Source organism: Crocodylus porosus, unplaced genomic scaffold, assembly GCF_001723895.1.
Source record: "Crocodylus porosus isolate Cpor-Errol unplaced genomic scaffold, CroPor_comp1, whole genome shotgun sequence".
NCBI classification, from domain to species: Eukaryota; Metazoa; Chordata; order Crocodylia; family Crocodylidae; genus Crocodylus; species Crocodylus porosus.
Window position 1 is genome coordinate 11,563,433 of NW_017728928.1, and position 15,103 is coordinate 11,578,535.

General features: G+C 47.5%; 1 protein-coding gene across 4 annotated transcripts in view; it reads right to left on the reverse strand.

Annotated features, from left to right (window-relative positions):
- Window positions 1-15,103, reverse strand: part of HID1 (HID1 domain containing) — a 42,046-nt gene that overhangs the window by 7,713 nt on the left and 19,230 nt on the right. For 3 of the 4 annotated variants that reach the window (XM_019542520.1, XM_019542522.1, XM_019542523.1), the window contains 11 exons: window positions 9,805-9,911; window positions 9,117-9,233; window positions 7,870-8,092; window positions 7,260-7,316; window positions 7,008-7,151; window positions 5,322-5,412; window positions 4,707-4,858; window positions 3,364-3,442; window positions 2,388-2,552; window positions 1,443-1,670; window positions 758-891 (listed from right to left, as the gene is read on the reverse strand). In XM_019542520.1, coding sequence (XP_019398065.1) covers window positions 758-891; window positions 1,443-1,670; window positions 2,388-2,552; window positions 3,364-3,442; window positions 4,707-4,858; window positions 5,322-5,412; window positions 7,008-7,151; window positions 7,260-7,316; window positions 7,870-8,092; window positions 9,117-9,233; window positions 9,805-9,911 — 1,497 coding nt within the window. The remainder of the gene's footprint in view (window positions 1-757; window positions 892-1,442; window positions 1,671-2,387; window positions 2,553-3,363; window positions 3,443-4,706; window positions 4,859-5,321; window positions 5,413-7,007; window positions 7,152-7,259; window positions 7,317-7,869; window positions 8,093-9,116; window positions 9,234-9,804; window positions 9,912-15,103) is intronic. The other variant, XM_019542521.1, reaches the window with a different exon arrangement.

Below are 15,103 nucleotides of genomic sequence, written 5' to 3' on the forward strand. Positions count from 1 at the left end.
GCGTCCCGGGATTTGCTTGAGAAGCATCTATGGATGCAAGCCAGCCTTTTGGTTGCTTTACTAGCCACAGCATCACATTGCAGGCTCATGTTCATCTTGTGGTCAATGATGACCCCCAAGTCTCTTTCTTACGTGGTGCTAGCCAGTGTAGCACTGCCAAGTCTATAAGCATGCTGCAGGTTTTTCTTTCCAAGGTGGAGAACCTTGCATTTTTCAGTGTTAAGCACCACCAGGTTCTCGTCCACCCATTTGCTCCTCTCAAAGAGGTGGCAGGTCCCAAGATCATAGTGAGAGTCTGTTTTTATTTTGCATGTGTTTGGGGATAAAGGTTTTATGGCCAAAGCAGTGGGATCCTGGGGCTAACATCGGCACATAATACCCAGAACAGTGTTAGACCAGCAGTCCCCCAAAACTGTGGTCCACAAACTCCTGGGGTCCATGAAGCCATAGGAAATAGTCCCTTGCTGGTCTGCAGACAGCACCAGGGCTCCCCCACTTTTCAGTGATAAAGGTACATGGTGGCCCACAAGAAACTGAGGGTTGATGCTTGTCTGCTGGTTCAAAGATTGGCAACCACCAAGCTAGGGTATTTTTAAATTCTATGGCTTTTCAGTTCAGCTTGGGATGCACGTTACCCTGTAGGTGATAACCATTCTGAGGCAGAGTCTGTCAGGTTCTCTCCAGGATTCATAAGCTTTACCCTCTTTGGTGCCATTTTACAAACTTTTCCAGGCTGGAGGAAAATGCGTGGCCTTACCCCGCTCCAGGACTCTGTGTCACTAATAGCTGATGGTGGGCTGCCTTCTAATGGGGACGGTGAAGACTCTGGCTCCAGGGACCGCATGGTCCCATCTTCCGACACCTGCGATTTCTCCGTGAGCTTGTCAATGCCTGGATTCATAGAAAGAAGAGAGTCTAGGGGATTCTTGAGGGTCAAAGTAGCTTATTTCCAAGTCTTACAAAAAAAACCCTTATTCCCAGTGTTTCCATCTTCATGCAAAGTGTCCTCCCACTGCCAGAACATGGGTGGATTTGCCTTGCTTTTACACTCCAAAGGAGGTGCTGTGTGTTCACAAGGCAGATGCACTAGTACAATACAAGCTGTAAACTCACACTGATGCAGTTAACTTGGGACAAAAGTCCATGTCAGCCCCTCACGTTCAGTATAAGAGGCTTATTTCAGCTTCCTAACTGACATGGGCTCAACTGACTTGCAACTTAGGCTGAATTACAATCAGCTACTCTTATACCAAAATACATGTGCACCCCTGGTTTTCTGCGCCAGGTTTTTTTTTTTTTAATTGATAGCTCTCATGAGCTGACAATCTCTTGATCTTTTCCAACAGCCCATCTAAAGACTGAAGCCATGCTATGTCTTATAGAGAAACATCTGTGCCCTCCTCACCCACCCCTCACCACTAAAAAAAGAAGTTAAAGCTGACCTGGAGTTGCCACCAGACTAGTCTTCAGTGTCCCCGGTTCGGCAGGAGCAGCAGGCCGCGAGCCCTCCATGGAGACCCCTTCCTGGGAGTTGGTGCGAGAAATGGGCTCAGGAGTTTTCTTCTTGCGCTGCAGGGCTTTCTGGATGGTCTGTGAGTCCGTGGGCAAGTTGGCCAGCTGGTGAAACACGTTCCGCTTGCGGATGATGGCATAGACCAAGTTGGAATTCCCTGGGAACCACAGCAAAGTAAGTGGATTTAAAAAAAAAAAAAAAAAAAAGACTCTTGAAATTGCTACTACCATTATCTACCTCGGGGAACTTGCCTTCAAGGGAACAGTAATAGTAACTTGTACAAGAGGGGGAAAATCCTGCTTTTGTGCCATTTTGTACTTCTTTATGATGAATAAGCAAAGCCTGAGATGGCCAGGTTCTACCCACGGTAGAACACCGTAGTGCCTGGTGGGAAGAGTCAACAGTGACATCTGAGCAACCCAGAAGTTCAGGAGTTTTTACAGACTGCCATGTCAACTGAAGCGTGGCTCCTTAACTCTAGCATCTCCCTCTTCCTACTCACTGTACCACTTCAACAAGCCTCTTCCCTCCGTGGAAGGAAGGGCCCATCCCACCTCAGTGGGAACTCTGTAGGGATGAAGGACTGCTACCCAGCATGCCTTTTAGGCTCTCTCTGTACTAGGTTCTCATGGGGTTCCCCCCACAAATTGGTAACAAGTACACACTGCATTTTGCAGCAGGGACTTGGCACCAGTAGTAGCTACATCCACGTCAACATCTCTAGACAAGACCTCGCCTAGTCAGTCTCTCTCTGAGAAAAAAGGATGATCAATTTGTATCACACAGCAAGACATTCTCCTAAATTCATCCCCATGCTCTCTTGAACTACAGCAGTGGAAAGGGCCAGGGGACTGGCTTACAGTCAGTCTCTTACCATCAAACTGGTACTGGATAATGTTGTTGAAAACCTCCAGCAGGAAGAAGACAAGATGGTGGTTCTGGACAGCAGAGAAGAGAAACCAAGTGGTGGAAAAGGCCTCCAAGAGGTGCAGCAGCTTGTTGGCAGCAACCATGGAAAGAGATTTCAGATACGGAGACACTAGGGGGGGAAAAAAGAGAAGGGAATGAATGGAACAAAAAACAGGACTCAAGAGAATGGGCTAAGAACTGATGCCACTGAGCTGCCTTAAGGAAGAGCCTCATGGGATACAAGAGGGATGAACCCAGTGGGCCCTACAGTAAATCGTATTAAAATACAATGGAACTAAAAAGAGAGATTTTTTTTTCCCCATAGGGTTTCTAAGAACATCAGATTGAATTCTACAGAGGTGGTATCACTCTCTACTGAGGTCCAAAGGCAGACTTTCAAAACAACCTCCCAAACATTGGTATCCTTGATTCAACTCTACAGCTAGATTGTTCCTCAACGGAACATGTTGGCTACAAAACCATTAGTCCAGATGTTTCCAGCAGAAGGTAACTCCTGCCACCTGCTGACCAAGTGTCAGCACCGCATGTCACGAGCCCTGCGCACCATGTTTTCTTTGCATCTTCTAGCCATCCTTTTAGTTACAGGCTTGGGGAGGTGTTTGTGCCATCTCTTCTTCAGGGAAAGCCTCCAATTTAATGGTCATTTGACTCCACCTGACATCATTTCTAGGGTGCATGTGCAACGTAGCAAGAAAGCAGGGGATACAAACAGAGATGGTTCATGACACCCAGCTAAATGCTACAGAGAGATCATCTGTGTTGACTGTTCCTGTCACCTTTGGTGATAGCTGCTAGCTCAACTGGATGGGTAAATTGCTACCAAACATGGGCAGCAGCTGGGTCCCTACTCTGTCATTATAAAGGGAAATCAGGCTGTCTCCCCTTGCAGGCTGCTTTCCCCCAAAGCAAGGGCCACCTACCATTCACAATGATGGTGAGCAGGCAGTCAAAGAGGGGCTGCAGCCGCTGGTGCCCACTGGTGATGATCTTGTGAAAGACCTGCAGCAAGGGAGGCATTGAGCAATATGAGAAGCAGCAGAGCTACCATTCCACACTAACAACTTCCTGGCACCATTCATTCCTAGGCAGGGCCCCGCACACACTGCAATTACACAGGTGTGGAAGGCAGCCCTGGCTGCAGACTAGTGCTCCAAGGCTCTAGGCTTTCATGTGCAAAGAATCCCTCTTGGCCTGTATGATTAACATTTTAAAACACTGAAAACAGAAACTGCTGGCAGGCTGGGGCAGCACCACCTTCCTGAGTTTCAGGATGCCTTGTATGCAACAGAGAGGCAGGGACTGCCCCACTCATCCATATCCAACGTTGACCCTGGAGTCTAACAATGCCCCTTTAAATACCAACAAGCCATTTTACTGGGGATTTATTGCACCCACTGTTACCTCAGGTGTCAAAAGCCTCAGCTGCCCCTTAAGCTAGTAAGACAACCCCCCTTTGCCTCTTCCTGTTCCTGGGCAACAACCCCACTACATCAGAATGCTACTGCAAAAAAGTCTTCAGGATGGGCAATTCAAGACCAATAGCAAACTGAATTTATATGCAAATATCCCCCGGGACCCCCTACTGATTGGGCAATTTATTAACACATAACATTTAGTATCAGCCAAAGCTGCTGTAGCAGTTCTTCTCCGCTATATAATAATGTCATGGAGATCAAGGATGGATTTTGAACTCATCTACTCAGAGTACACAGAGCTTTGTTAATAGGCATTTCTGCCCTATATCTAAATGCCTCCCACACACTGTAAATAACTCTGACCTTGTTCCAGCCCTGTGGAGGTGGGGGCAAGCACGACTGTGTCCACCTTTTGCAATTTAGCAAGCAGACATCCAAAGGCTCACAGCTACACCATGTACTTGGGCTAGAGCCAGGAAATTAACCCATATTTCCTGATTCCCACGAGAGGTGAAACTGTCTTCCAGCTCTAATGACCATAAAATTCAGCCACCTCCTGCCATCCACAATTCCTCAAAACCCATCTGAGAGAAATGTCCACCTCCAAACCAGAACCCTGCATTTCAGAAAACCCAGCCTCTAACAAGAGCAAGGAACAGAAAAGGACTGCAGGAGGTATTATCTCATGTTCACAAAATACAAGGAAGAAATGCACAGATACATCCCAGATGGACGTCCATGACTTTCTAGCTAGCCCATGGGCTGGAAGGGACCTGTACTTTGAAGGCAATGACTGAAAGGGAATCAAAGGGAATCTGAGCTACCACTGTAGGCAGTGCCAAACTCACTATGATGAGAAGGTCGGCGTGCGTCCCCGTGAAGACGGGGATATCCATGGGCACTCTCACGGAATACGGCTTGTTCAGTCGAACCCCAAAGTTACGCTCCCCGCTGAGCAGAAGCAGGATGAATACACCGATGTGCATCAGCCCCACTCGTGCTGCAGACAGAAGCACAGTGCTGAAGCCAGATGGCAAGTAGAGGAAAAAGGGCAGGGAGGAAAGAAGAAGCACAGGAGAAACACAACCAAACCTCTCACTCTACATTAGGTGACCCTATCACCACCTCCAGTACAAGGCCTTATTGACACAAGGGAAAGCTCACACTTCAGTCCTGTCTCCAGTAGGAGATTAATAAGGTGGCAAAATGAAGACAATAAATGAAGGATTTGCATGGAACTGCTTTTTTTCTCCCTGAAATTTTTTCACTAAGGCCTGAATTAGACACACGCAATCTAGTTTTCCTTCTCATTTACAGCACTGTAACTCCTGATGAGTTAATCCCAATTTATGGCAGGACAAGACCCATTGTTCATCTCTCCCCAGAGAGAGGATAAGAGATTCTTCTCTAGAGCTCAAGTTGAACCACAAGCCTTTGGAACAGCAGACAGACAGTACACTTACACTGATCAGCTCGGGCATCATTTAGGAAATAGAGGATTGGGACCAGGATGTCCAGGACATCACTGCTCTTCAGCACGAAGAAGAGGAATTTCTGAAAGAGAAGGAAGGATCTCCTATGAGTTCTTTCTAACATCCATGTTGGTCAAAGGTCTCATATTGGTTATATTCCCAGCCAAATGCTCATTCGAACAAGCAGCACTCCAGGCAACATACCAGAGAGGCTGAGAATCTGCAGCTCCCATTGGGTTTGTGCATCTCATGTCATCAGATCTCTAAAAATCAGTATCCATTTTAATAATGTATTATTACTCACTGATCTCAACCACCCAATAACAAGGGAAGGAAAGGAACTGGTCAGCCTCTAAACAGGGCCTAACCAACGGGCCTTGAACATGGAATGAGGCATGAAATACAGCCCTTATTTCACAGGGTTTCCAGGTTCCTATCGTTTAGAAGGATCTTTCTCACACGCTGCTCTGCTTTGGACTCCAGTGATCAGGCACAGGAACTACAGCCTCAGCTATCAAATGGTCACACTTTTACCACCACCCAAAGGGACCAGCGCAACCAGTTTCACAAGTTCTCCCCTACTTGCCCACCAGTAAGCAGGGCAGACTGAACCCAAGGTCATCCCAGCCACTCATCGGGGGCCAGCATAATCAGATATCCTTGCATCATATGATCACCCCCAACCCCTACACTGATGTCAGCTCAGACAGAGCCACCCACGTCACATACTTTATGCCTAAACCGCTACTTCTCAAACCTGCTGGTAGGCAACAAACTTCTAGTGGGTATGAGAGAAGGCCTGAGAAAGCAGGAGGGAAAGAGTGAATATAAATGGAGAAAAAGAAAAAGAAAGAATAGCTCAGTGTCTCTTAGCTAGTTAGAGGGATTACAATGTGCTATGGTGCCATTAAGTTATTTTTCGACAGAATCGTAGGGATGCAACAGCAAATTTAACCAATTTGAAAAGACAATGGGACCCAAAAACACTTGGCTTTGTATGCTTTCAATGCCAGAAATCCATCTTTGGGCATATGCTCCATGCCAGCCAGGCTAGAAACAGATGCATCCTGGCAAAGCTGATCCCAACTGATTGTCAGGTACAGATGTAGCCCAGGGTCATTGTCCCACAAGATCGGGCCCCTGTTTCTCTTAGGGCCTCAGGTATCCAATTCTGCAGGAAAACAGCCCAGGTGCCTGGCCCCATGCCAGGGCACGTGTCTGCAAGCAGGAAGCCCTATGGGGTTCTCCTGCTGTGCAGCACGAAAGACATGCCCTTGAAACTGCACCTGCAGACGCATGCCCTGAAGTGAAAAAAAGCTGGGATTACGATGGAAGTGTTGGCTTGTAGGATGCCTAGGTCCCCTATCCTACCATGTGGCTGGGGGTAGGAATTCAGATGGCCTCTGCAATGTCGCAGGACAAACTGTTTCCACATTTTTTCTGGCAGCAGATTTTGGGCCCTGTCCCATGACACCTACAAGGAACATCCAAATAGAATCTGCTCTGTCCCAGCACAGGCCACTTCATCCCACCACAACCAGACCTCTGTTTCTACCCTCAGATACAAAGCAGAGCAAGGTGCCCCAGTCCCTTTCCTATTTCTATCCCCTTGATCTTGGCTTCACCACCAATTCTTGGTGCAGCTCAAGGAAGGACACAACACAACCAGAGCCGCACCTTGTTGAAGTCGCAGAGTTTCCAAAACAGAACAAGGAGCTCCTGATGGAACTGGATCTTCTTGGCAGAGTTGGGCAGATACGTCTGGACCAGGGGATTTGATAATAAACGAGCAAGTCCTTTGAGAATGAACTGGAAATCCTGCCAACAAACAACCAACCAAGAGGGTAGAGAAACATAGTGAGCTGGCCTACAGTTAGCCTAACCAACAGGAAATCAATCTGAAAGCATCTCCACATTGGAACACATTACCTCTTCTCTGTGTATCCTAGACAAATAGTTCACAAATAGGTTGTCTGGTCCTGGAGGCTACATTAAAAGAAAGGATAAAGAAGGACTGATAAGTAACAGAGTTTACTTGGGAAACCACAAGGCAAGGGGCGTTTGCTACCGGTTTATCTGGTGTCATGAGCTAAGCACTTACATTGGCTCTGCTTTCTGGAGGACCCAAAAGCTTCCATGGCAATGCTTCAAAACCTGGGAACCAGATGGCTCAGGGGAAAACTGGTAAGACAAGGCTCTTTTACCTATGAGCCACAAAGGTCATTTCTAACTAGTGGCCATTGAAGATTGCCCCTTCAGGACAGTGTTTAGAGCAGATCAGCTTGAGGAGTCTGGATCTGCTGGAGACCCTTGCCCAGGCTCTACATAAAGAAATAACTCCATTCTGCATGGCTTGGTGGCTGCTGGTACTATTCATCATCACCATTACCCTTTCATACACAGGCACAGTAAGAGAAGCAGAATGCTGGGCTTGGATGCAGACACATCTATCGAAGCCCTCAGTAGACAAAAAGCAGCATCAGGAGGTGTTGTAAGAAAAGGATCTGCCACAAGGGCCCAGAGTAACTGGGTGACTTACATCTGCATCATCCATAGCAGTGCTGGTAGTGGTGCCATCCACCGTGGGACTTGAACTAGTAGAGCTGTCATAGTCCAGAGTAACTATCAGCACCTGGGCTGCCTCCTCCACCAGGGGCTCACGATAGTCGGAGAAGAGCAGGTGGTTGTAGGGGATCCCATAGCCCACCGGGTCGTAGGCACAGACGACGTTCAGGAGCGAAGTGAAGAGCGGCAGTGCGTGTCTGCAAGAGGGGCACGCCAGGTGCTCAAGGACAGGAAGGGGGAAGCACTGGCCTTGCAAAGGAAAATCGCAACAGACTGACCTCCCAGCCCACCCCAGCAGGGCTCCCAGGTGAGAAGTGTTGGATACTGGGAGAAGCTGGTGCTGTTCCTGTGGTCAAAATCAAGGATGCTGGCCTCCATGGCTGTACCTGCAGCCCTCCTCACCAGCTAAGAGACATCAGGACCCTGAAAGCGCTCCAGCCAGAGGAAACAAGCTGGAGTGGGCAAAATGCGGCCTGGGGGCCAAATGCGGCTTGTCAGGCAAGTCTATCCAGCCTATGGAGCCTCTAAAAATTTAGAAAATAAATATTCATCTGCCCCTGGCTGCCTGTTATATGGTCCTTGATGGCTCGCCAAAACTCAGTAAGCAGCCCTCCGCCAGAAATAATTGCTCGCCCCTGGTCTAGCCTCAGAGGCACAGGTAGCTTCAGGTAGCTAATTCCTACAGAGGACCCAGCACGGGGCCGCAAGGGGGCAGCATTCACCCGTAACTGCACGCTGCCAGCCCAGCGGACTCATCACAACAGCACCTGCAGAATGAACCAAGACACCTGCTCCAGCCAAGAATCGAGCCAACAAAAAGGAAAAGCTGAGTCGTTTGAGCACAGAATCAGCGATGCCTGAGCCCGACCCCGGTAGCTCTGTAACTGCTTCCTTGCCACAGCCTGGACCAAGTTACTTCACCTTTCTGTGCCTCAGTGTCTGTCCCTTAAACAGGAATAATAGTGACCTACTTTCTGGGCTCATAGGTAGAGTCAAAACTTTTAAGATAGAGAAAATGAGCCAAATCCAGAGGAGGGAGGAGCAGTGTGAACTAGAATGTGCCTTGAAAAAAAGCCACTGCATAACTTGACCTGGAAAGCACAGTCTAAGGCCTCCCATGCTGCCTGCATTACCCTCTTGAGGGCTAGGAGCTGGGAGCAGAGCTTTTCCCCCTTTATCCCTTCTCCAAAACTTTGGGCACCTGCCCTCACCCCCTCTTACCTGTTTTCTGTGGAGCAAAAGAACTGCACCCAGGGGTTGATGTTGCTGTTGTCTGAGGAGGGCGGCAAGTACATGGCCTCAGAGAAGCAGGTCAGCAGGAGTTTTAGCAGTTCTGTCCTGAAAAGAGAAAAATGGGAGCCTAAGTCCTGGAGCCAGCTGGGAGAGGGTGCTGGAAGCAGGTCACTGGGAATCCAAAACCCTCAGCTCTCACAGGACAGCTCCTCACTCAATAATGCTGAGTAACTTTGGACAGCTGGAACCACCCAGTTGTGATGCTGGACACACACAACTGCTCTCCCCAGCAACAGGCACTCCAGGAAATCTCGGTCCCAACTGAGTTTGAGACAAAACTTTTTCAAAACCTGTTTCCCCAACCAAAACAAATGTTGGGAATTTTTATGGTCCCAATTCAGGATGAAACAACATTTCAGAATCATGAAGGTTTCCATGACATGGAAGTTCTGCGTTTCAGCCAGCTCTTCTCCCAGTCCCCTGGCAATCATTGCATCTTGGACATCCTGGCTCATCCCCTTGGGGCAATGAAGATGAACATCCCCAAAAGCAAGGGGCAAACTCATATGAGAGCACTGATACCAGAGGAGATAGATTTCCAGGGATCTCTGCATCCCCTGAGCTCTATTGTATGCAGCCTTAGCTCACAGCCCTGCATGCATTGGGGCCTCCTTACCTGTTTAAGTCATGGATGTAGTTGGGCTGGGGGGAGTGAGCAAAGCCCACGCCAGCCTCCCAAATGTACTCACAGCTGTCAATGGAGTGAATATCCTCTGCAGTATCCTATGGGAAAACAGGCAGGTCAGAGCACAGAAATGCAGGATGACAGCCTGAGGCACATGAGGGGTTAATCCAGGGGCAAACAACACAACGGAACAGGCATCAGCATCAGTGCAGCCAGGGGGGCTGTACAGAGAGGTGGATCCAGGTAGGGGGCAGTGATACAGTTGCCACCCCCTTTGATTCCTTTTCCACCCAAACTTAAAAACCAACTGCCCAGGAGAGGCAGCAGCATTTCTATTCAGGCAGCATTGAGGAAGTCATTTAACTTCATGGCCCATTAGAGATGTGCCTGATTCCTGCTAATCTCTTTTTATTCCACATGTGGTAACAACCCTCTCCTTCATCTTAATGGTCTTGATGTTATTTTAATCAAGTTATCCTTTCTTCCGCAAAATTGATGTCTATTAAGTATTCCTGGTAGCGTCCCGCTTCTGCTGTTTCACAGCCCAAAAGACTGTCTTTAGTTTTAGCAAAAAACCTTAACTCAGGTGCAATTAATTGAATTCAGGGTAACTAACTCAGGTGATACTGAAGTGCTGGATGCACTGTCAAGATACCCAAGAAGGCTAGATTTAGTAAAAATGTACATCTCTTATTCAGATTTGTTAAACAGTAATGACTACAGGACTAATAAAACAGTCTCTTTGTACTATTTTTGCCTAGTTTGTAGTGGGTTTTTTTAACTTAATGTATAAGACAGCAAATTAGTGCACAATCCAATACAGTTATATTTGTTTTTGTTTGGATCTTAAAGTGAATGATATAACTGAGCCCTAGCATATTAGGAAAGCTTCGAGTTTCTCTTTTAAGTGGATAAAATGTGTGTTGTATTTAATGCGATGATACACCATACCACCTGCACCCCCCTTTTCAAAACCCTAGATCCATGCATGGCTGTACACACTGCATGTATGGAGAAAAGTGCTGCCTCCCAAGGGACAATGAGTGACTGATCCCTGAAAGGTCTACACAGCAGCTGACAGCACTCACCTTCATTGGCTTTTTCTCTAGAGCGCTGAAGACCAAGGCAAGATGCCTGCTCTCTGGGAAATGGGCTGTTAGCAGGTGACAAGTCTGTTTTAATCATTTAAAACCTTAGCAACCCTGCTTAGGTGCTCCAGGCCTTACCGCAGTACAAATAATGCATCATTATTATCAAAGCAGCTTCTCTTCCTCCCCTTGGCATTGGTCTAGCACTCCCCTGAGCTAGGCATCATGTTCGGCTGCCTGGCCAGGAAAGATGGGCCTCCCAGGGAGCTCTTTGAGGACAAACAGCCATTGAAAGCTGCACGTTTACCCTCCAGGGTACGAGGGGCCCAGTGAACGTACTGCCATCAAAGGCTTTAAGAGCACAGAGAAGGTCCACTGGAACATGCCAATTAAGCGCATTCCCTGAGCGGCCTTTTTCCTGTGGCACTCAGGGCTACTGGCTCACCAGACAGCTTCCCTAATTACTCTGGATTCCCATAACGTAACTGCCTCTTCCCTACACTCCCAACCACCAGTGCCAACAAAGCCAGTGCAGCAGCGGGCCGACCGTTCGCACAGCTAGGGCTCTTTCACAGACCCCTGCTGTCCACTGCTGGCAGAGCCTGGAACACCTTTGCAGCTAGAATTCCTGCACCCTGCTGGGACTGGGACAAGGTATGATGAGCTCCCCTGGTAACCTGTGCTCCGATGTCTCTTGCTTATAAAAGCCTACGTATTTAAATCATAAAGAGGGATGCTGCCAAGATCCTGCGCTAAAATGTCTTACTACATGGGATCATAACTAGCTACTAAAGGGAGCCAACATAAAAGCAGGATAGAAAATGCAGGTGCATTGAAGATCAAACCCTTGTGCCAGTATGTGCTGAAGCTGCGTGGCTTTACTGATAGGGACCCAGGCTCTTTCTATTCGTTGGTGTCACAAGCCTCCAAGAATGAGCCCTCTGGCTGGGTAAGCACAGAGTTAATGTTGCCCCAGGATTGAACCAAATGCCAGCAAAAGGAACAAGCTGCTAAAGTCCTCTGCTCTCTGAGAAACAATGGCAGTGCGCGCGTTTGCCAAGAGGATCACGTTTCCAGATAGGGCTGCTTTGTAAGGATAGGGCAGTGCCAGCCATTCCAGCCGGTGCCCACTCAGCCATACCCGACCAGCCTCCTACCACCGCTCTTCAACCAGTGCATACCAGGCAACTCTTTTCTGCTCTCACCGACAGGCTCACAAGCCAGTTTTGAAGGAAAGAAACTTCCTGCATCCATTGCTTGGAGCTTTAGTCCTCACCACAGCCTTTCTACAGTACAAGCAAGAGGAGGAGAGAGCTGTCATTTTCCCTGAAAACCTCCAAAACTGACCTGTATAGAATTCAGGGCCTGCTCCCTAACAAGCCCACCAGCCAGAGTATAAGAGCTCAGCAGTTAGCCCATGCCCAGAGTACCACAGAGACAGTAATGCTTTCTATTTCTACCCCATCTTCCACCTGAGTGCTCTCAACATGCAATAAAGACATCAAACCATCGATAATGATCTATCGCCGAGGTGGGCAAAATGTGGCCCATGGGCCAGATGCAGCCCGCCAGGCCATTCTATCCAGCCCGCGGGGCCCCTAAAAATTTAGAAAATTAATATTTATCTGCCCTTGGCTGCCTGTCATGAGGCCCTTGATGGCTTGGTAAACTCAGTAAGCAGCTCTCCGCCCGAAATAATTGCCCACTCCTGATCTATCATCTGCAGGTTAGACACTGCCCATATTGTACAGAGGAGACACAGAGAGAGAAGGAGAGAGAGGACCAGAGTTGCAGCGGTGGAAATCTGTGTCGTTCCACTGACTGCACTGGAGTTATTCCGATCTATGCCAGTTGAAAGTCTGGGCCCGAGTGACCTGAGCGAAAAGATTAAAACAATGATCTCCAGACCTATAATCTGAGTACTGGTCATGGTGCAAAGAAGTTGTATGAGAGGGCTGTTCAGCAGTTTTAAGAATAGGTTAGACAGACTTGTATAAGATGGTTTAGACAGGAATGATCCTGCCTTGAACAAGGGATTGGAATAGATGACCTTGTGAGGTCTCCTTCAGGCCATAATTTTGTAAGTTTTTATATCATCTTAGCCACAAGATCATTATTCTTCCCATTTGGGAACAACAGGGAAAAGAAGCGTCTCATTTCCACTACTGAGGCCAGAGTCCAAGAGCTTAGAAATATATTTATGCTCCACTTCTCTAGATTGCACCATTTCTTCAGCAAGTAAAATCCTAAAATGCCTCCAGCTGCATATTAAAAGCAAATGCATTCTGGTATGCTCCTTTAAGGGAGAATGAAGTGTTCTCTATAGGCCAGTTCTTTAGGACTCAGTAATGCCAGGTCCTCGGATTTGTTTTACTGACTCTAAAAGAAAGAAACTTAGGCAATCGCTAATCTAAGTTTATGGGGAAGAAGTGGGAAGTTAACAAGATCTGTGCACAGAGCAAGTAAGGTAGGTATGATAAAACAGGACCATTTAATGATCTGGGAAGTGAAGACAAAGTAGGAACTAAATGAAGACCAGCACCTAAAACGGTAGCTAATATAGGTCTCCTGCCCAAGGATCTAATTTTAAGTGATGTCCAGTATATCAGCTCTATCTAAAGCCAGTGGTGTGCGCACCTATAAAAATGGCTCCAAATGTGCAAGCCTGTGGCATTAAGTTTCCCTACCATCAAGACACCAGTTCCTTTCACTACTAAAATACAAGGCTTCCCATTCAGCAACCACTAAGTCCAGTCTTCCATTTACCTCAAATTCCAGAGGGTCCTGGCACTATCATTTTAAATTCCACAGATCAGTTTAAGTTTCAAAAGCTGAACCATGCCAATGAAGTCACCAAAAGTATTACCGATGCCAAAGAACCAGTTCTCCCAGATTTTAAGGTAGGGGCATATCCTGTTTGCTCTAGATCCCACATCTAAGCAACAGCAGGCTGATGGATTTTAGCAGGTGCTTCTAGCCAACACCAACCCAAAGACAATGAAACAATGATGTACCATGAGATCAAGACAGGTCAGTTTAAATCAGCACAAATGGACATCATGGAAGGACATAAATAGTAGCTCCAGGATTATTTACAGCTTGTTCAGTTCAACAACTCACCATTTTGCTGCCTACAGTTCTGCAGATGTTGCAAGTGACACAAAAGCCCTTTCATCCCCAGTCCATCACACACAGATCTAGTCCTACATTTGCAGAAGTAGCCAAGTCACGTGGCCCTATCTGCAACCTCTCTCCATCTTTGACAAGGTGCCGTGGTCCATGAATAGTACAGATCCAAGCATGCAAGACCCCAGCTTAACCCAAATGCCTAGCTTGAAGGCTGGACTGGAATGGAGTATTACGTTTGACCTGTGAAGGCTGTGTAGGTCATGACAGCTTGCTGCATGGCCTGATTTGCTATGCTCAGTGCTTATGCAACACTCAACACACATTTAAAGTGCTATACAAACAGGATCGAATTAATTAACGATCACCACAGGCTGCTTCTTTTATATGAAAGGTAACAGCACCTGTAATTTGTTCCTTCCTTTTGGCCCTCAGGGATCTTTGTAAGTAGTCAGTGGGATGAAACTTGGATATCATAGTTCTAATGACTTGAGCAGAATAGCTTATGCCCACATGCAACACCTCCTGGATGTGTAACAAAGATGGCTGGAGCAAATGAGTGGCCTTTCAAGAATCCCATGGTTTAACTAAACCCTTAAATGCTAGAAACTCAGGAAATGTTGAGTGGAGAAATTAATTTTTTGTGAAAGCAGATATCAAGTTGAGAACATGGATCAAAGGGAACAGGAGGGTGCAAAAGCCCCTATGGCTTACCAAAGCATCTGGGAATGTCTCCTAGCTAAAAGGGAGGCCCACACCCAATGTAAAGGAGGGGCCATCACCAGGGAGGACTATACTCCGGTTGCTCGGGAATGTAGGGGGGCAGTCAGGGAGGCCAAGGCAGAGATGGGACTGGGACTACCTTCCTGGATCAAGGACAACAAGAAGTCCTTTTTCAAATACATAGGGGGCAAAAAGAAGGTACTGGGTAATGTGGGACCCCTGCAGGACACACTAGGAAATTTGGTCGTCACACCAGACAACAAAGCTAACCTTTTAACGATTTGCCTCCATTTTCCTTAACAGGGACTGGAACAGCCACCCACCCCCACCCCCACCCCCTACACACCTACAGG